Raw genomic sequence first — 22,041 nt, 5'->3', positions numbered from 1 at the left:
CCACACACACACAGAGTACTCTGTTCTACTGCATTTCTAACCTCATATTCTCTAGACCCTTTGTCATACCTTTCTGAAGGGTTAATCTTTTATCCATCTGAGATGCATTTTCTCTTTAAATGTATGATTATTGGAATTATTAAAAAAACTGCACATATTGGGACTACCCCAGTGGCTTTTTATAGAAGGGGAAGATAAATCATGATCACCACTTTGCATGCCTGGCCTTGAATGTGGCTGGGTTGGGCGAGCACTCAGCCACTCACATGACTAGCCAACCAAGCCTTGCTTGATGCTCTTTTTAAAATTACATTACAAACTGGTTCGATGATTTCTTTGAAGGATTTTTGCTTTGCTCCTTTCATGATTTGTACCAACAATAATCCTTGTATTTATTTCAACCCCCTATAGATTTGGCACCGGTGATATCTCTGGCCAGCCTAGCATTCTTCACATGCATGACATCATGGATGACCTGGAAGAGTTTACAGAAATTCCTGACAATTTTTGTGATCTACCCCATGAGCACTATCCTCTTACTATAACATATCGTAAGTTTTTGATGATGCTTGATGGAACATGCCGGACATCATTTTTTGATGCGTTTTATGGTGAAATGAAGTCTAGCTTTGAGAGAGGCCATTCAAGATCTCGTGCAGTGCAAACTTTAATTGAATTGAAGGAAGTTACCTATGAAAAATTTGCTGCTTTCTACTGGCCTCGTTTCAATGCAGACCTGACAAAGAAATTTGCCGCATCCACTGTCTTCACCGAAATAATTTCTCATATTAAGGGTGCATATCAAGCAAGCAGGCCTTGTACTGGCAAACTGGGAAGACAAGATTATGTGATGCTTTCAGATAAAAGATTTTCATCTTTGAACAATGAGAAGAGAGATAAAATTTATGATATATTCCTTGAATATGAGAGTATGAAATGTACTGCCAAGGAGTTTGATTTGTCAGATTTTGTCAATAGTCTTCACAGCAGTCTTGTATCTGAGGGCTACCATGGCGATATGGTGGATTTTGTTTACATAGATGAGGTACAGGATCTCACCATGACACAAATAGCACTTCTTAAGTATGTCTGTATGAACATCAAGGAAGGCTTCCTTTTTGCTGGTGATACTGCACAGACTATAGCAAGAGGTATCGATTTCAGGTTTGAAGATATCCGTTCACTTTTTTATACTGCATTCCTGGCAGAAACAGAAGCGTCAAATCAAGGACTTAAACACGGTAAAAAGGTCCATCTCTCTGATATGTTCCAACTGTCTCAAAATTTCCGCACACATTGTGGCATCCTCCGTATGGCACAAAGTATCATGAGCCTTCTGTACTTCTTTTTCCCATCAAGTGTTGACAAGCTTAATCCAGAGACTGGACTTGTATACGGAGAAGCTCCTGTGCTGCTGGAGTCTGATAACGATGAAAATGTAATTATGACCATTTTTGGAGAAAGCAAAACCAAACATGGTAACCTGCATGGGTTTGGTGCTGAGCAAGTCATACTGGTTCGTGATGATGCTGCCAAAAAACAAATTATTGATCTTGTTGGTAAACAAGCTCTTGTTTTGACCATTGTTGAATGTAAGGGCCTTGAGTTTCAGGTATGGGCCTATAAATTTAGTTTCATCTCTGTTCATTTTGCAAAATATTTTAGTTGTAGAACACTGTTTCAAAATGTGTACTTACCCCATAGATATTGTGTAGGATGTGCTGTTGTACAACTTTTTTGGTTCGTCGCCTTTAAGAAACAAATGGAGAGTTCTCTATGGCTACATGAAAGATAGAGATATTATATCACACTCTGAGGAGATCTCTCATCCGGGTTTCGACAGAAGCAAGCATTATCTTCTCTGTTCAGAGCTGAAGCAACTATATGTTGCAATCACACGCACTAGGCAAAGACTCTGGATATGTGAAAATACGGAGGATTACTGTCGACCAATGTTTGACTACTGGAAGAAGTTGTGTCTAGTAGAAGTTAGATTACTAGATTCTTCCCTCATTCAGGCAATGCAGACGGGGAGCAGCAGTGATGATTGGAGGCTACGGGGAACCAAGGTTGGTGATCTTACTTATTTAGTCTGGAAAGCCAATTTTAATTTACCATGCTATGCATTATGTTGCCTATTGAGTAATTTCTGTGTGTTCTTACTTCTTAGTCTTGTGAAATTCATTTTTTTTGTCTCAGTTGTTCTATGAACACAAATTCTTTGTTAGGCGGGTCATGGCGCGTACCTACTTACAGGTTTACCATTGTTATTCCATGTCACTAGTTCTCTCTCTTTTTTATAGTTATTCAATGAGGGGCAATTCGAGATGGCTACTATGTGCTTTGAAAAGGCCGGTGATGCACATAGAGAGAAGTTGGCGAGAGCTGCTGGACTTGTAGCGACTGCTAACCGTGTCATCTCAACAAATTTGGAGTTGGGCAAGGCTTCATTGCAAACAGCATCAGAGATTTACGAGTCCATAGGCATGCATGAGAAAGCTGCTACTTGCTATATCAAATTAGGTGACTACAAAAAAGCAGGTGTGCCAACTCTCCATAATTTCCAAGATGTATCCATACTTTGAGATTTCATCATTCTGTAACGTTTTACGTTGTCCTTAAAGAGCTGCCATATAAGTAAATGTCATCAAATTTCAAAACGTTTTTTTCGAAATGATATCCCTACATAAATTACGGACATACTAATTTTTAGCTTTCATATGGATAGTTTTACCTCACACTCCATGAAGCTCTGTCTGACTAAACATTGTGTTCCTTGCCATAGGTATGGTCTATATGCAAAAATGCGGTACTTCTAAACTTGAGGATGCTGGTGATTGTTTTGCTATGGCTGAATGCTGGTCGGAGGCAGCTGAAGTGTTCTTGAAAGCTAAATGTTACACAAAGTGTTTCTCCATGTGCTCGAAAGGGAAAAAATTATTCAATCTGGGCCTACAGTTTCTGCAGCAGTTAGAGGAGGAACATTCGCTTGAGAATTCAAAATCTTTGGAGGTTTCTGCAATTAGAACAAAGTATCTGGATAATTGTGCTCAACATTATTTTGAGCGTGGTCACATAAAGCATATGATGCCTTTTGTTAAAGCTTTCAGCTCTATGGATCATGTACGGGCATTCCTAAATTCTCGGAATCTTGTTGATGAACTGTTGAGTTTAGAGATGGAGATGGGTAATTTCCTAGAAGCTGCAGGAATAGCAAAGCATAATGGAGATGTCTTACTGGAGGTAGACATGCTCGAGAAGGCAGGCTTGTTTGAGGATGCGATACGGCTTCTCCTCCTCCATATCATTGTGGATTCCTTGTGGTCTTCAAATAGTAGAGGGTGGCCTCCCAAAAGATATGCAGAGAAGGAACAGTTGCTTTCAAAAGCAAAAGAGATGGCAGAAAAGGTATCCGAGTGCTTCTACTGCTTTGTTTGCGTGGAAACTGATGCACTGTCAGATGTGAATAAGTCTCTTCCCAGTTTAAATTGCACTTTGGTTGAGGGCAGAAAATGTGCAAACTTGTTAGTTGAACTCGTTGCTTCCCGTTCGATTCTTGATGTTCATCTCCAGTCTCGAGCCTCTGGATACAATATAGAATTAGGGCCAGGATCTGAGGATGAAAATTGTTGTAATGATATGCTGGCCTCTAACCAGATGTCACCCCAAACTCTGTTTTATGTTTGGAATAACTGGAAGTCAATCATAATCAAAGTACTATCTCAACTTTGCCACGCCGATGGTCCAGAATTAAATGATTATGCAGTTATGTATGAAGATCTTTGTGCCAAGTACTTTTGGATTGCGAAAAGATGGTGAAGCTGACAGATATGTGGTGCTTAACGTGAATGCAAGTTGGCTTTCTACTGCTGGCAGAAATTCTTTGCAGCAAGATGGCAACAGATGTTTCTTGGGTGCCCCTCAGTGTTATTCATGTGCTCAGTGTTTCTGGATGAATGAGCTGTCTTCTGTTGGTTTCAGTGTACTTAAGAAGTTGGAGGCCATTGTTCAAATTTCTCCAAAGTCATCATCTTCTTATACCCTGGTGAGAACTATCCTTATCATAAATGAGATAGCAAAGTTTCTGGAAGAACCACAGTTCAGTATGCCAAAAAGTTCCATGAAGTTAAGAAGCTTTTTTGTTCTCTGCGGGCGTCGCTTCTTTGAGTTAGTTTTTCTTGTGTGGAGAGATGGGACAACAAGGAGCCTCTTGCGTCTACTTGACTTGCCAGCTGCATATGGATTGATTGCTGATTCTCTTAATTCAAATCTTCGCCCAGCAAATAAAAATCTGACTCACGGGCATCTTGGGAGAACAACAATGCTCCTGCTTCATGCAGCACAATTGGATGAAGCGCTACTTTCAAGACTACTGCAGTACCTGGACAATAGTTCTGATTGGGCAGAATTTTTTCAATATTTCAAAAGATTTCTTGACAGTGGTGGTGATAGATCCTCCTTGATCTCGAACTTTAAGCGTTCTCTTGAGTTTACCTTCAATGTGAAGTGGAAGGATGAACTAGACTACATATCCCCAATATGCTATGTGGGTCTTATGGAGTGCCTTGGTTTTATGGCTTCATCATGCTTAATACAGAATGATTTTATATGCTGCACGAAATCTCTGTTGGTCAATATGTTGGAGTGCCGTACCAGCAAGGTTTACATTGACACCTGCCTGGTATCTAACTCGAGCCCAGATTCTGATCTTGATCGTTTGGCATACACATCAGGCCGTTTCATATATCAGACAATTATGGCTATCTTGACGAGCAAGCATATGCTCCAGGAATGGGTACATAAGACTTCATGTCCTTCTAGTACTTCATACAAACCGGTTCTCCTTAGACTAGTTGTTACACTTTATCCACTGATCCTTACTCTTTCTCTGGGGAATTGCTATGAGGTCACACATAACCTCCTGAGGAATGAAGTGTTTAAGGATTTACCTGTGGAGTTCTCTCAGAAGATTGTACATGCTTTGCAAATTAAGTCTCGCACACCGAGCAACTTCACAAGAGTGCTTGCTGATGCACTCGCCGCAATCGGAGATAATATGGTAGTTATTGGTACACCCAAGAGCCCGGTAGACTGTCAAAACTTAAATGCTTATATGATTAGCAAGGAGGATTTGTATGATGTTCCGAAGATAATGGCTCTTCTGTGTCCTGAAGAAGCAAGTTATGTAAAGCAAGAGACTCCGTTGCCTGAAAAATCTGATGGTAATAAGTCTGGCAATGTTATTTCTGGAAACATTCCTAAGGATGCACAGGATAATGAGATGGAGCGTAGTAGTGAGATGGATTTAGCTGATGAGATACTCTTTGAGAAGCTTGAGACTCTTCGAGCCGAAGGCCTGGTGAGTTTCAAATGTTATAATGCTTGTTTTGTTATCATCCAGTTTGTCCCACTGTTCCCAGCTGCCATGTTACTCTAAAAAAGCTAATTTGTGCAGAAAAATCCAAGGGATATTATTGAACTCCTTATAAGTGCCCTTCCATGGCTGGAAAGTAACACTCCAGCAGGGATTGATAAACGATTGCTGGACGATGTCAGGCGCATCTGCAGTGAGTTTGAAAATGGTTCTGACAGGTAAGCGAATGTTAATTCAGCGCCAAGTATAAAATTCTTAAATGCAGTACTACAAATGCCACATTGCAATTGATAGGCATGCAGAGTGGCATCTTTCTGCATGCTTTGTACCCTCAAGACTAGTGTAAGAGACATGAATAGGTTATCCCCATGTCTTCTGAAAAATTACCACTTGGCGCGAATTTGTTTTGGTTATCACAGGGTGAGGGGAAGAGCTTTTCTTGCTGTGGAGAAGCTGCGCCAAGGTGAGAACAAACTGCAGCTGATCCTCAGGGTGCTGACTGAAGCAAGCCTAAGGAGGATTGAAAGTGAAGCGACAAAAAAAAGCATGAATGACTGGAGCAGTGATGCTGCTGTCCAGCCTCAGGCTGATGCCGACGGATGCTCAGATGACGACGAACCTGACACGGGAGAAGCTGGGGCCTCGACCTCAAAAAAGGCGGCACAGAAGCAAAAGAGCAAGAAGAAATCCAAGAAGTCCAAGGGCCGGGGCAAGAAGTGAGCTCCTGTAGCCCCCTAGGCGGTGCGGTTTTCCCTGTCGCGAAACATTTACCGGCATTGGGGAAGAACTTGTATATCCCACCACCTTATTTAGAACCAAAGTACAGCAAGTGCTATATAATCCCATCACTGTAGAACCAAACGGATAGCAGGTGCTGTGTTTTCCTTGGATTGGATGTAGTGGTGGCTTATGTTGTTGCCTTGCCCTTGCTGCTGCTACTACTAGCTGAGCCTGTTTGCGCCCTTTTTGTTGCTGTGTTTATGCCTCATCTCTTCATTGTCGACCCAGTTAAGCCAAAACTAGTTACTAGGAGTACATTCGTTCTTAAAACATACAGTACTTGACAAACGACCGCTAAGCTCAGAAGAACCAGACCATGTGCATGCCTCATCTCCTGATCCCAACGGTTTAGTCAAAAGGAAATGTGTTGCTTCACATCTGATCAGGGAGGGAACTTGGGATCGGATGACTGGAAGATTGCTAGCATCTCTCAGCTTTGGTTGGTTGTGAGGACTTGCATTTTTTCGTACTTATTATTGGAAGCTCTACCTCTTTGAATAGCTCTACCTTATGATCACTTTTCAATCCCCACGCATATTGCATGATTTTTTGTTTTCTTGTCTTTTCAAAGAAAAAGAGTCCAACAATTGAGACTGTGTTGCTAAAACAGAACTGAAATAGGTGAAACCATGGACAGCTTAAATTAATCATCCATATGAACTGACATTCGACCAATTCTCAACACGTCAACAGCCATGATCCACCAACAGATGCACCAGTAATAGAAACGATGTGATGATAGCATTCGTAATTCACCGAGGGACAGAGCAATGCAAGCATGAATCACACTTTAGAATCAACACGTTCGCATACATCAGATATGTTCATAGCTACACCCGTACCGACAATCTTACAGCTCCAAGTTTAAAATCACCGCCAGTCAAACTGCAGACGTGCTTAAAATAGGTACAAAGCCCCTAGAACCATGATAGCTGACTTGGATGACGGGGTCGAAGAAATGAAAGGGATAGGGTGCTCCAGGTGATCATCTCTTAGCATGCAACATCCCCTCCATTGTCCACAGCAGGCCTACATGATAGTCAACAACACAACTGAATATGTGCACAGACATTTAAAAAAAATAGTCCAATAGGGGAGGTACCCCGCGGAATTATATTAAAGGCATCTCCAACGCTGGATGCTTAGAAGGGCGCCAGGATGAATTTCCAATCGATTTCCCGGCCGATGAGCAGTTACCCCATCGAATCCCAGCTTCAAGTGTGGCATCGTGCAAAGATTTGCACCGGACGCTAGGCCTCTTTTCTTCGCTCCGCAAGGCGTCTGTGGTTGTAATTAGCCTTGGAAGTTAGCGCTTAGCATTGACCGGGTAGGGCGCTTAGGTCTTTTTTGTTTTCTGATATTTATTTTTTCTCTTTCTAAGCGCCTCTTGAAGATTCCAGCATTGAACATGCTCTAAGGAGTTACAGGAGACCCCAAGCCGAACCCGCCGAATTTTAACCGAAGTGGCTAAACTCGCTTCCACGGGGGCTCGGACCAGAAGCCACATCTGGGCTCCCACCTACATATATGCACAAACATTATATGTAGCTAATAGATAAATACAACTATCGTATAATGGTGTTATACTATGGTATACCACCTACATCTATTTAGTACGGCTGCTAAATCAGGAACTGCCTCTCTTTTTTCCAAGTGTACTTATCCTGTTATCCTACTCACTGTTTGTGATTGATCTCACCATTTTCGGGATGTTCTCCACTTCTTCGTGTCCCCAAACAAATGGAACGCGTGAAGATATCTATAACCCCACAGGAATTCATTTCTAGTTTTAAAAATCAAGTGTGTAGTGAAATAGTGAATGCCAGGCTCTGAGAGGCAGACAGAACAAGACATAACTGCAGCTAGGATGGAGAAGTCTGACGGCATTGTCCACAAGCTGAAGCCGCGCCACACCTAACACTTTAATCTAGAGTTTGGTACATGGGTTTGGGATGAAAGACCATTCACGAAACAAATCAATGGTGAGCCTGACATTAACTGAAGCAGATCAAAATTCAGGTACTAACTTACTCCATCTAGACGGTCACATTGTTTTGCTGCTAAGACAAAACTGGAGGGGCTCTAAACAGTGTGTAGCAATGCAACGGTAAACGTTCGGTGAAACAGAATAATAATTGGTGAAGATCCTTTGCAGATCTTGAGAGCAGCGAGGAACAAATTATAGATTAACTGGTTTGACCCTGAATACTTTACCGAGCGGCTACTTTTGTGCCCCTGAACAATTGATCTTGAGAGCAGCGAGGAACAAATTATAGATTAACTGGTTTGACCCTGAATACTTTACCGAGCGGCTACTTTTGTGCCCCTGAACAATTTACTACTAGCCATGCTAATAGAACTACAACCACTATGTAGGTACTATACCAAATCTCAACTGTTAATTGCCTACTACAATCGGACACATAGAAGAGTCCCAAGGAGATAGAATCTCCCATTCTGCCTACATCCCTACTTCATCTTTTTGAGTTGAAAGTGGCTAAACGTGCTTCCATGGGGGGTGAACCAGAAGCCACAGCTGGGCTCCCACTCCCACCTATATATATGCACAAACATTATGTAGCTAATATATAAATAGAACAAAAGCAATCAAAATGTCAGTTCAAAAAGGCATATTTGTTTTCTACGCACAAGTTACTGGTGTTATACTATGGAATAGCACCTACATCTATTCAGTAGGGCTGCTAAATCAGTAACTGCATCCTGTTATCCTACTCACCGTTTGTGATTGATCTTACTGTTTTCACAAAGTTCTCCAGTTCTTGGTGTCTCCAACCAAACAGAACACGTGAAGATATCTATAACCCTAAAGCAATTCATTTCTAGTTTCAATAATCAAGTGTGCAGTGAAATAGTGAATGCCAGGCTCCGAGGCAGATAGAACAAGACATAATTGGAGCTGGGACGGGCAAGTCTGAAGGCATTGTCCACAGCCCAAGCCACGCCACACCTAACACTTTAATCTACAGTTTGGTACTTTGGTTTGGGATGAAAGGCCATTCAGGAAACAAATCGACGGTGAATCTGATATTAACTCAAGCAGATCAAGAAACAAGTAGTAACTTACTAGATCTAGGCAGTCACATCGTTTCGCTACTAAGACAAAACCAGAGGGGGGTGTATTGGTGAAGACCCTTTGCAGATCTTGAGGGCAGCCAGGAACAAATTATAGATTGGTTTGACCCTGAATAGATGATCAGTTTACTACTAGCCCATGGTAGTAGAGCTACAACCACACCTCTACAGCTCTACTGGCTGTGGAATAAATCAAGGTACTACCGTACTAGCATATTTTCTACTGGCCTGTGATTAATCTATCTAGGTACTATAAAAAATCTCAACCGTTAATTGATTACTACAATCGGATACACAGAAGAGTTCCAAGGAGATAAAATCTCCCATTATGCCTACAACATTACTTCATCTGTTGAGTTGAAACTGGGCAAACATACAGGCCTGTTCTAGGCATACTACTCTGAATTTCTGAAATGGTCGTAGACTTTGCAATCGCAAGGAACCGGCAGAAGGCATAGTGACCATGAATGCTGGTGCAAGGAGCGAGAACTCACTCGTGGTGAGAAGCCGAAGCCGAAGAAGCAGGAGGGGGAGCCAAGGTAATAGAGCTACAACCACACCTCTACAGCTCTACTGGCTGTGGAATAAATCAAAGGTACTACCGTACTAGCACATTTCTACTGGCCTGTGATTAATCTATCTAGGAACTATACAAAATCTCAACCGTTATTTGGTTACTACAATCAGATACAGTACATAGAAGAGTACCAAGGAGATATATCTCCCATTATGCCTACATCATTACTTCATCTTTCGAGTTGAAACTGGGCAGACATACAGTCTGGCCTGTTCTAGGCATACTACTCTGAAACTCTGAAATGGTTGTAGACTAGTTAGTTTGCAATCGCAAGGAACCGGCAGAAGGCATAGTGACCATGAATGCTGGTGCAAGGAGCGAGAACTCACTCGTGGTGAGAAGCCGAACCGACGCCGAAGACGAAGAAGCGGGAGGGGGAGCCAAGGGTTCGGGGAACTCCAGTGGGATTTCTTGGCTGAACAGGCTGAGGTGGTTGTCGAAGGCGGGGACGGGGCCGACGCTGGCCTCGTACTCGGCGATGGTGGCGGTGGCGAAGTCGTCGATTTGGTGGAGGTAGAGTTTCTCCTCCTCCGAGAGCGAGGTGACGCGGTAGTAGTGGCGCGCCTTGTGCATGTCCGAGAGGTCGGCGCAGTACTCGCCGAGCATCAGGCCATCAGCTCGAGATCCATCACCGCCTCGATGTCCTGCACCTTTTTCTCCAGCGCATCGATTGCGCGGTCCGTCCGCACCGCGTACTGTCCTATCATCTGCACCTTGTACTCCCCTTCATTGATCTTCGCGGCCACCAACGCCTTGGCCTTGTCGTCCTGCATGACACGAACGCCAATCCGTGATGTGAAACCCTAGTTGATTTAGACCACGCCAATTAGATCAGCAATCGCGTAGGCTCAGTCCGGCCGATGAGCAATTGACGATCCACGAGGTCTGAGAGAGCGAGAGCGAGAGAGAGGGGTACCATGGAAACCTCGACGGCGCCGGCGCCGGGCGCCGGTGCTGCCATCACAGGACGGGGGCAGCGAGAGAAGGGGAATTTCTTTCGTCAGGGTTCACCAACGCCCAGCGTGCGACGGTGCGAGCCCCCGGCGGCTGGACCCCGTATACTACTGCCTTAGGTGGGCCGACCAGAATTAGCTGGGCCGCTCCTTGTGCAGCACATCGTATTTCTTTGCCAGGAAAGTATAGTTTCCCCTTGCCTCGAAAAAAAAGAGAGTGTCCAAAACCGGATCAATTGAGCATCGAGGTGGTTTTGGACAGAATTTTAGGTGGTTTTCGAATAACCCGTGCTGACTGGACTAGCTAAGTTGGCAAAGTGAAATTCAGGTGGTTTTCTAAGAAGTTTGAAACATAAACCTATAGGTTAATAGAATTTATATGCTTATTACATAAACCTTTAGAAAGTTTGAAACATGACATTGAGTAAACAGATTTTATACGCACATCTTTGCCACCTGCTGAAAATAGCTTGCCCATCTATCCTTTCACCTTATCTCAGACATGATCACTCAAGTATTTAAATGTTCCTTTCTTCAATTGCCCTACATCCGTTGGCATTTCCAAATATTTGTCGCTCAAGGATTCAGTAGGGACTTGAAGATGGCCCTTCAGTGCATCTCTGGGCAACCCTTACTGAAGAATATCAACGATTTCTTTGTGTTTATTCTTTGTCCATAAGCCAAAAAGTGTGACACCTGTTCTACTCCATTTACTCTTGCCCTGAAAAACAACATGCTATCATCCGTGAATAGGAGGTGGTTCACCGGCGGAGCAGATGGGGACACCTTGATTCCGCTAAGCTGGGATGAGCGGTCTTCTTATTTCAACTGGCACGAAAGACCCTCTACTGCCAACAAGAAAAGATATAGAGAGATAGGATCTCCATGTCGAATACTTCTTGTAGGTTTAGATTCCTCCAATTTACTCCCATTAAAAATAATAGAGAAGGATACTGAGCTCACCATGTTCATAATGAATGAAATCAACGGACCTGTGAATCCCAGTTTTTCCATAATTGCCTTCAGATAGCTCCTTTCTACTTTATCGTAGGCTTTTATCATGTCCAATTTGAGTGCACAAAAACTATTATTCTCCCGTTCCTCTTCATGAAGTGCAAATATTCGTACGTTGAGATTATGTTGTCAGTAATAAGCCTGCCAGGTACAAATGCCGACTGTTCCTCTAATGTGATGTCAGGCAGGGCAACCTTCAAATGGTTTGCAAGAACTTTAGACATTATCTTATAGAAAACATTACAGAGACTAATGGGGCGAAAATGTGACAAGAGAGTCAGATTGCCTTTGGGATCAGTACCAACTAGAGGCTAAAGCGTGCTTCGCTGCGTCGTTCTTCACTTGTTCAATTAACATTTTATATGCCTTGATGTCGGGCGCTGCACAAAGGGGTCAGTTGGGTGAAATATTTTCAAAAACTGTTTAGTTTGTGAAATAGTTTCGCCCTCAGGTCAAATTTGTGCCTTTTGCCGCGTAGCCCCCTTCCATTGCGCATGGAGCCGTCTTGGCCAGCACCACCGCTGTGTCGTGTGCCCCATCCACACCCCTCCCAGCCTGCGGTGGTAGCGGGCGTCGGTGTCGGTGTTGTCCCTTCACCCTTGTCGTGGCTGACAAGCCATCTCAAAGGCGTCCCTGCTTCACCTCCCTCGTCCTGAGCCATACAAGCATGAGAGTTCAGAGGGTCGGCAAGCACCCCGCGCAGACGTGCCCAACCACACGGTGACACGCCAGCAGCCGCCCTAATCACACATGCGCCGGCTGCACCGCTAATCTTTCCCCTTTCTGCAATGTAGAGAGATACGACGCCACGTTTGCCTAGGCACTTGTTCCAAAAGCAGTCACGCCGTTCTTCACTTGTTCAATTAACATTTTATATTTATAGACTGTTGTGATTAGTTGTTTTGTTTTGATTTTATCTGTGTTCGCTTTGTGTTTTAGTTTATTTTTGGTGGTGTTTTTTTCTATATCGTATTGGGTTGCTGTTGGAGTTATTTTTTTCAAGAGAAGGGATGAGTTATTTGATGCGTGGTTATGAATTTTTTGCACCTTTTAGCCTTAGTGTTAGCCCGATGGTGATTATTTGAGCCTCTTGGGAGTTCTTTTTTCACGCTAAACCCATGGAATTGCTACGGTGATGCTCATATGGGCTAGCACGCAAAGCTCTTGCTCGCTTAGCTTGGCTCCCTCCTCCTCTCGCCCATTAGTTTTTTTGCTCACCCGACTGCTAGCTCAGAAAAATCGCCTATCTTTTTTTATTTGAGAAGGTTATTTAACTAAATGATGTTGCAAAGGGTGATTTTGAATTGCATCCATAAGAACCAGTATGGCTTTCTCAAGGGTAGATCAATCCAGGACTGTCTGGCTTGGAGTTTTGAGTATATACATCAATGTAAACAGTCCAAGAGGCCTATTGTTATTCTGAAATTGGATTTTGCCAAGGCTTTTGATACAATTAATCATGAAGTTATTTTGCTGATGCTCAAACACAAAGGTTTTGATGATAAATGGATTGGTTGGGTCAAAGAGATTCTCTCTACAGGGTCTTCTTCTGTGTTGCTCAATGGCATCCCTGGCAAGCAGTTCAAGTGCAAATGTGGGGTCAGACAAGGGGATCCTTTATCACCTCTTCTATTTGTAATAGCAGCTGACCTTTTACAATCTGTGGTTAATCAAATGCTGGCCCAGGGTATCTTATCACTCCCAATCCCCACCCATGACCTGGAGTTTCCTATTATACAGTATGTTGATGATACTGTTATCTTTCTGTCAGCCAGAGATGAGGAGCTGGTAGCCCTCAAGAACATGTTGCTTACCTTCGAACAATCTACTGGTCGCAAGGTCAATTTGCAAAGTCTTCAATGATCCCACTCAACCATGAGGAAGGTGAAGCAATTAGGTTAGCTGTTGTGTTGGGCTGCAGGATTGGCCAACTCCCTTTTACTTATTTAGGGTTGCCCCTTGGAACCACTAGGCCCAGGATTGTTGACCTCATGCCTTTAGTGGACACTTTGGAGAGGCGTCTGACCGCTAGCTCATGCATGCTCAATCAAGGATCTCGTTTGCAGCTCCTAACTTCAGTCCTGACCTCTATGCCAATCTACTTTCTTTGTAGTTTGCAAATCCCACCTGGTATTGATACGTCTCCAACGTATCTACTTTTCCAAATACTTTTGCCCTTGTTTTGGACTCTAATTTGCATGATTTGAATGGAACTAACCCGGACTGACGTTGTTTTCAGCAGAATTACCATGATGTTGTTTCATGTGTAGAAAACAAAAGTTCTCGGAATGACCTGAAAATCCACGGAGGCACTTTTTGGAAAATATAAAAAATACTGGTGAAAGAATCAAGGTCAGGGGACCCACAGCCTGTCCAGGAGGGTGGGGGCGCGCCCTCTCCCCCTGGGCTCGCCCCCTGTCTCCTGGGCCCCCTGGAGCTCCACCGACCTCAACTCCAACGCTATATATTCCGTTTCGCGGAGAAAAAAATCAAAGAGAAAGTTTCATCACGTTTTACGATACGGAGCCGCCGCCAAGCCCTAATCTCTCTCGGGAGGGCTGATCTGGAGTCCGTTCGGGGCTCCGGAGAGGGGGATTCGTCACCGTCGTCATCATCAACCATCCTCCATCACCAATTTCGTGATGCTCACCGCCGTGCGTGAGTAATTCCATCATAGGCTTGCTGGACGGTGATGGGTTGGATGAGATTTACCATGTAATCAAGTTAGTTTTGTTAGGGTTTGATCCCTAGTATCCACTATGTTCTGAGATTGATGTTGCTATGACTTTGCTATGCTTAATGCTTGTCACTAGGGCCCGAGTGCCATGATTTCAGATCTGAACCTATTATGTTTTCATGAATATATGTGTGTTCTTGATCCTATCTTGCAAGTCTATAGTCACCTATTATGTGTTATGATCCGACAACCCCGAAGTGACAATAATCGGGATACTTCTCGGTGATGACCGTAGTTTGAGGAGTTCATGTATTCACTAAGTGCTAATGCTTTGTTCCGGTTCTCTATTAAAAGGAGGCCTTAATATCCCTTAGTTTCCACTAGGACCCCGCTGCCACAGGAGGGTAGGACAAAAGATGTCATGCAAGTTCTTTTCCATAAGCACGTATGACTATATTCGGAATACATGCCTACATTACATTGATGAACTGGAGCTAGTTCTGTGTCACCCTATGCTATAGCTATTACATGAGGAATCACATCCGACATAATTATCCATCACTAATCCATTGCCTACAAGCTTTTCACATATTGTTCTTCGCTTATTTACTTTTCCGTTGCTACTGTTACAATCATTACAAAACCCAAAAATATTACTTTTGCTATCGTTACCTTTATTTCCATATTACTTTGCTACTAAATACCTTGCTGCAGATACTAAGTTATCCAGGTGTGGTTGAATTGACAACTCAACTGCTAATACTTGAGAATATTCTTTGGCTCCCCTTGTGTCGAATCAATAAATTTGGGTTGAATACTTTACCCTCGAAAGCTGTTGCGATCCCCTACACTTGTGGGTTATCAAGACTAATTTCTGGCGCCGTTGTCGGGGAGCATAGCTCTATTCTTTGAGTCACTTGGGATTTATATCTGCTGGTCACTATGAAGAACTTGAAAGACAACAAAACAAAAATTTATCCCTCAACTATGAGGGGAGGTAAGGAACTGCCATTTAGCTCTACACTAGATTCTCCTTCTGTTTTGAGTAAGCTTGCGACACCTAAACCTGCTACTGCTATGAATTCTGATATGTCGCATGTTATTGATGATGCCACTTCTGCTATGCATGATAATTATGATGAAACTACTTCTATGCCTGATACTACTGTGCCACTAGGTGAATTTCTTGATGAACAACTTGCTAGGGCTAGAGAGAATGAAATTATTGAAGATGCTATTATTGATGATAGTGATGATGAAAGTTCTCCCAATGATTATGAATTGCCTGTTGTTCCTGAGGGTTATGTTATGAATGAAGAAGCTGCTAGAGCTATCTTTGCTTGCCATGATAGATATGATCTAAATAAATTATTAGCTAAATGGAAGCAACAGTCTCTTAATGCTAGAATGAAACCTGACCCTGTTTTTTCTACTTCACCTATTTGTGTTACTGATAAGGATTATGAATTCTCTGTTGATCCTGAAATTATTACTTTAGTTGAATCAGATCCTTTTTATGGCCTTGAATCTGAAACTGTTGTCGCACATCTTACCAAGTTGAATGATATAGCTACCCTGTTTACTCATGATGAAAAATCTCGCTATTATTATATCCTTAAGATATTTCCATTCTCATTAAAGGGTGATGCTAAGACTTGGTACAATTCTCTTGCTCCTGGTTGTGTGCGTAGTCCCCAAGATATGATTTATTACTTCTCTGCTAAATATTTCCCTGCTCATAAGAAACAAGCTGCCTTGCGGGAAATATATAATTGTGTGCAAATCAAATAAGAGAGTCTCCCACAAGCTTGGGGGAGGCTTCTCCGATTACTTCATGCTTTGCCTGATCATCCTCTTAAGAAAAATGAAATACTTGAGATATTTTATAATGGACTAACCGATGCTTCCAAGGACCACTTGGATAGTTATGCTGGTTGTGTTTTCAGGGAAAGAACAGTCGACGAAGCTGAATTACTATTGAATAATATGTTGACTAATGAAAATAATTGGACTCTTCCTGAGCCAATTCCTGAGGAAATTCCTGAACCAATTGAGCCAGCTCCTGAGCCTATTCCTAAACCCACTCCGAGAAAGAGAGGTGTTTTATTTCTCAGTCCTGAAGATATGCAAGAGGCAAAGAAATCAATGAAAGAAAAAGGTATTAAAGCTGAAGATGTTAAGAATTTACCACCTATTGAAGAAATACATGGTCTTAATATACCGCCTGTTGAAGAACCACATTGTCTTGATAACCCGACACATTGTCTATAGATATGATAAAGTGGAAATAACCTCTACTAAATTTCATAGCCCATGTTTAGATGAATTTGATGACTTTATGGCTAGGCAAGAAAGTTTTAATGCTTATGTTGGTAGAGAGTTAAAGAATAATGCTCTCGAGATAGGACGCGTGAGCGATAATATGGCTAGAGTTAAAGGTGAACTCAAACTCATTAGCAAATATGCTTCTATGGTTGCTACTCAAGCTGAGCAAGTACTTAAAGCTCAAAATGATTTGCTTGATGAATTAAATAATAAAAATGACTTTGCTGTTAGAGTGGCTACTAGGACTGGTAGAATGACGCAGGAACCTTTGTATCCTGAAGGCCACCCTAAGAGAATCGAGCAAGATTCTCAGAGAAACAATTTAGATGCACCTAGTTCTTCCAAAAAGAAGAAAAAGAAAAATGATAGTACTTCGCATGCTTCTAGTGAACCTACTGTAGACACACCTGAGAATCCCAATGATATTTCTATTTCTGATGCTGAAACACAATCAGGTGATGAACATGAACCTAGTGATAATGTTAATGATAATGTTAATGTTGATGCTCAACCTAGCAATAATAATGATGTAGAGATTGAACCTGTTGTTGATCTTGATAACCCACAATCAAAGAATCAACATTATGATAAGAGAGATTTTGTTGCTAGGAAACACGGTAAAGAAAGAGAACCATGGGTTCAAAAACCCATGCCCTTTCCTCCTAAACCATCCAAGACAAAGGATGATGAGGATTTTGAGCGCTTTGCTGAAATGATTAGACCTATTTTCTTACGTATGCGCTTAACTGATATGCTTAAAGTAAATCCTTATGCTAAGTATATGAAGGATATCATCACAAATAAAAGAAAGATACCGGAAGCTGAAATTTCCACCATGCTTGCTAATTAAACTTTTAAGGGTGGAATACCAAAGAAACTTGGAGATCCAGGGGTACCAACTATACCATGCTCCATTAAAAGAAATTATGTTAGAACTGCTTTATGTGATCTTGGAGCCGGTGTTAGTGTTATGCCTCTCTCTTTATATCGTAGACTTGAATTGAATAAGTTGACACCTACTGAAATATCTTTGCAAATGGCCGATAAATCAACTGCTATACCTGTCGGTATTTGTGAGGATGTGCCTGTTGTGGTTGCAAATGTCACTATCTTAACGGACTTTGTTATTCTTGATATTCCCGAGGACGATAGTATGTTGATTATCCTTGGTAGACCTTTTTTGAATACTGCAGGGGCTGTTATTGATTGCAACAAAGGCAATGTCACTTTTCATGTTAATGGTAATGAGCATACGGTACACTTTCCGAGGAAACAATCTCAAGTTCATAGCATCAATTCTATTGGAATAGTTCCAACTATTATTATTGGAGGTTTTGAATTTCATCTTCCCACTGTCAAGAAAAAGTATGATATTCTTATTGTAGGGGATGTTCATATCCCCGTTGAGGTAACCTAGTGTTATTCGAAATTTCTCCGGTTCCGTGTTATTCGGAATGAGTTTGTTAACAAGACTTGATCAACCTTGTTAGTGGATTCATTTTGATGATCATGAGATGGATGAAACTAGAAGGCACAACCTTCTGTACCCTTTTTTTTATGTTCTGTTATTTAGAATAAATAAAGCAAAAATAGTATTATCTGTCTGTTTTTCGAATTATCCATGCAATAAAAAATATCCCGAAAATAAAAGTGCTCCAAATGCCCTGCCAATTTAGTATGATTTTTTCTTGAATATTTAAGGATTTTAGGCACTAAGAACACTGCATGAGGGGCAAGCACCTGGCCAGGAGGGTCCAGGGCGCGCCCACACTTATAGGGCGCGCCCCCTGTCTCCTGGGCCCACGGTGGCCCCCCCTCCGCTTATTCCTGCACCCACACACTCCATCTTCCTCCCAAAAAATCCCCATCCAGCTCAAGCACGAGTTCTAGCTCATTTTGCTGCGATTTTCGATCTCCTTGCTCAAAGCTCCATCTGAAAAACTGCTTTGGGAGATTGTTGCTTGGTATGTGACTCCTCCATTGGTCCAATTAGTTTTTGTTCTAGTGCTTTATTCATTGCAAATTTTGCTGCATAGGTGACCCTGTTCTTGAGCTTGCATGTCAAATTTATGAGGCCCAAGTAATTCTAATGCATGATATAGGCTCTAGGCACTTGTAGGAGTAGTTGCTATCAGTTTTATTGAGTTTGATTCACTTCTATTTTGAAGTTACCAAAATTGCAGAAATTTTTCAGAGGAAGAAATATGTCTAGGAAAATGTACCAAGGTGGTTCCTCAACAAAGAAAGGACCCAGGTGTGCAATGCGTGAGCAAGACGATGAACCACCAAGGGAAGCTTATGTGCGGCCTTGTGAATGGCCGTCAGAAGAATTTGTGGTCAATGCAGGAATTAAGGCTGAATTTGATGCATTTGTGCGTAACGCTGATCTTGAGGACTTCATGCAAGATAAGTGTCCTCAGTACTACTATTTGACTGATGCATTCGTGAGAAGGTTTAAATTTTCATCTTCGCGTAATTCTCAAACTGTCCTGTTTGATATTTATGATCAATCCTATACCATGGACTTAGAAGATTTCACCACTGCTTGCAAACTCCCACAGTGGGGTAGTGTTAATGAACCCCGTAAATCTGAATATAAAGACTTTCTTACTAGTATTACTGTGGGAGAATCTAGGGACATAGCACAAGCTACCATAGGGAGCATTCACTTTCCTGCCATACATTATTTTGCTCTCTTCATTGGTAGATGCATAAATGGTAAATACGAAGCTTGTCACATGTGTGTCCCTGATCTCTGTGTCCTCAAGAGTGCTGTTTTAGGTAATAAAGATTACAACTTGGGGGCAATAGTTGCACGTAGGTTGCATAATAATGGTTTATCTGGAGATTTATTTGGAGGGATTTATGCGACTCGTGTTGCAAATTATCTTGGTATACCCCCACGTGAGGGTGACATGCTGTTACCTTTTGCTTGTTTAGATTATGACACTATGGCCAGTCATCGTTTTCTTGTGGGGAAGGAACAATTCCTCCAATATTGACTAATCTTTGACAGACGTAGCTCTGTCCATGTTACTCTCCCTGCTCCTTCCCTTTTTGATTACCAGGCAAAACGAAGATATGTTGTAACCAGGGAGGAGGCAACCGAATACGAGAGGAGAGCGGAGGCAGCCCGCCAACATGCCGCAGCTCAAGAGGCATTGGCTGCTGCATCCCAGTATGACCCCAGTTACAACTACAGATATCAGCCAGGCTATCCTTGGCATTAGACCAACTTAGGCCAAAAGCCTAAGCTTGGGGGAGTACGTATTTCTCACCGACTTTACATTCATGTTCACACACTATTTTAGTCGTCGGTGCTCATACTCTTTCATTGTATTATCCATGTTAGTTTAAATTTTCTTTTTCTAGTTTTCTTCTTGTGAGTTTGACAAACCTTAAGAAAAACCAAAAAAATTAGTTAATTTAATTTCCATGCTTGTAGTAGAATTAAAATGAAAATCCAATAAGATTTCTCGTTCTTCTTTTACTTGTTGGGAGCTTTCCCGTGTAAATAGTTTTATTTTCTTTTCTTTGGCGGTCGAGAAGACCATATTGAAAATGTTTTGTGGCTCTCATATGCATGATTGTTTATTTAACTTAGAGCCCATATTACCCTGTCTTCTCTCTTGAGTTGAATGCTTGCAGATTCCAGCTTAGTCCAATGCACGTGCACTATTATTATTATACACATCGTTCGGTCGTGCAAGTGAAAGGCAATAATGACGATATATGATGGACTGATTGAGATGAGAGAAGCTGGTATGAACTCGACCTCTCTTGTTTTTGTAAATATGATGAGGTCATCGTTCCTGGTTCAGCTTATTATGAAGTAAACATATTTGCAATGACATTTAGAGATTATAGTCGCTTGTGCCATGCTTGATTAGCTATGAGTTATAATGGTTTACCTTGCGTGCCAACATGCTATTAGAATGATTGTGATGTGGTATGATGGGATGGTCTCCTCCTTTGAATGAATTGAGTGGCTTGACTTGGCACATGTTCACGCATGTAGTTGAAGCAAATCAACATAGCCTTCATGATATTTATGTTCATGGTAGATTATATCCTACTCATGCTTGCACTCGGTGTAAATTAATTTTAATGCATGTTCATGACTGTTGTTGCTCTCTCAGTTGGTCGCTTCCCAGTCTTTTGCTAGCCTTCACCTGTACTAAGCGGGAATACTGCTTGTGCATCCAAACTCCTTAAACCCCAAAGTTATTCCATATGAGTCCACCTTACCTTCCTATATGCGGTATTTACCTGCCGTTCCAAGTAAATTTGTATGTGCCAAACTCCAAACCTTCAAATGAAATTCTGTTTGTATGCTCGAGCAGCTCATGTTTCAACTAGGGCTGCCTATATCTTCCATGCTAGGTGGGTTATTCTCAACAGGAGTGGACTCCGCTCCTCATTCATGAGAAAGGGCCGGTAACCGGGATGCCCAGTCCCAAGATCCAAAAAGATCAAAGCAAATCAAATTAATTAAACAAAACTCCCCCAGGGCTGTTGTCAGTTGGAGGCACTCGTTGTTTCGAGCAAGCCATGGATTGATGCTTGTTGGTGGTTGGGGGAGTATAAACCTTTACCATTCTGTTTGGGAACTGCCTATAATACATGTAGTATGGAAGATACAACCATCTCATAGTTGTTGCGTTGACAGTGAAAGTATGCCGCTCAAAATGTTATTCAATCTCTATTTTAAAAATCGAGCTCTGGCACCTCTACAAATCCCTGCTTCCCTCTGCGAAGGGCCTATCTATTTACTTTTATGTTGAGTCATCACCTTCTTATTAAAAAGCACCCGCTGGAGAGCACACTGTCATTTGCATTCATTATTATTGGTTTATATTGGGTATGACTTGACTGGATCTCTTTTACCATGAATTACAATGTTTAGTCAGTCCTTGATCTTTAAAGGTGCTCTGCATTTATGTTTTGCGGTCTCAGAAAGGGCTAGCGAGATACCATTTTGTTATCATGTTATGATTGTTTTGAGAAAGTGTTGTCATCCGAGTTTTATTATTATGGCTCGCTAGCTGATTATGCTATTGATATGAGTAATTGTGAGACCTAGGTGTTATTGTGAGTATGGTTAGTTCATAATATTTGCTGAAACTTGAATGCTGGCTTGATATATTTACAACAACAAGAGCAAATAGAGTTTGTAAAAGTTTTTCTTTATCACTTTCAGTTTATCAACTGAATTGCTTGAGGACAAGCAAAGGTTTAAGCTTGGGGG

The 22,041-nt window shown here is 42.0% G+C and overlaps 1 protein-coding gene and 1 pseudogene across 3 annotated transcripts; one reads left to right on the top strand and one right to left on the bottom strand.

Moving 5' to 3' along the window:
* LOC123054436 (uncharacterized) overlaps positions 1 to 6,577 on the top strand; it is a 14,756-nt pseudogene extending 8,179 nt beyond the window's left edge.
* Positions 6,578 to 6,923: 346 nt separating this feature from the next.
* LOC123054437 (uncharacterized) lies at positions 6,924 to 10,890 on the bottom strand. Of its 3 annotated transcripts, none has more exons than XM_044478213.1 (4): positions 10,741 to 10,890; positions 10,167 to 10,591; positions 9,742 to 9,766; positions 6,924 to 7,183 (listed from the first exon to the last, which is right to left on the bottom strand). In XM_044478213.1, the coding sequence occupies exons 2-4, from the start codon at positions 10,428 to 10,430 to the stop codon at positions 7,140 to 7,142; spliced, it is 333 nt and encodes a 110-aa protein (XP_044334148.1). In that variant the 5' UTR covers positions 10,431 to 10,591; positions 10,741 to 10,890; the 3' UTR covers positions 6,924 to 7,139. The 3 variants fall into 3 exon arrangements, with proteins under 3 accessions (XP_044334148.1, XP_044334149.1, XP_044334150.1); XM_044478214.1 differs by having other exon boundaries at positions 10,172 to 10,591; XM_044478215.1 differs by lacking the exon at positions 9,742 to 9,766 and having other exon boundaries at positions 10,154 to 10,591.
* Positions 10,891 to 22,041: the final 11,151 nt, after the last annotated feature.

This window comes from Triticum aestivum, chromosome 2D (genome assembly GCF_018294505.1).
Source record: "Triticum aestivum cultivar Chinese Spring chromosome 2D, IWGSC CS RefSeq v2.1, whole genome shotgun sequence".
In the NCBI taxonomy this organism is placed as follows: Eukaryota; Viridiplantae; Streptophyta; class Magnoliopsida; order Poales; family Poaceae; genus Triticum; species Triticum aestivum.
This window is presented reverse-complemented; position numbering and strand designations above follow the sequence as displayed.

Bases quoted from the DNA above. Each gene is read 5' to 3' on its own strand.
- LOC123054437 (XM_044478213.1), bottom strand. From the start codon at position 10,430: ATGCTCGGCGAGTACTGCGCCGACCTCTCGGACATGCACAAGGCGCGC. The intron at 9,767-10,166 runs CTTCTCACCACG...CCCCTCCTGCTT, and splicing joins CGTCTTCGGCGTCGGTTCGG to CTTCGGCTTCGGCTTCTCAC. The intron at 7,184-9,741 runs GTGAGTTCTCGC...ACTATCATGTAG, and splicing joins GCTTCGGCTTCTCACCACGA to GCCTGCTGTGGACAATGGAG.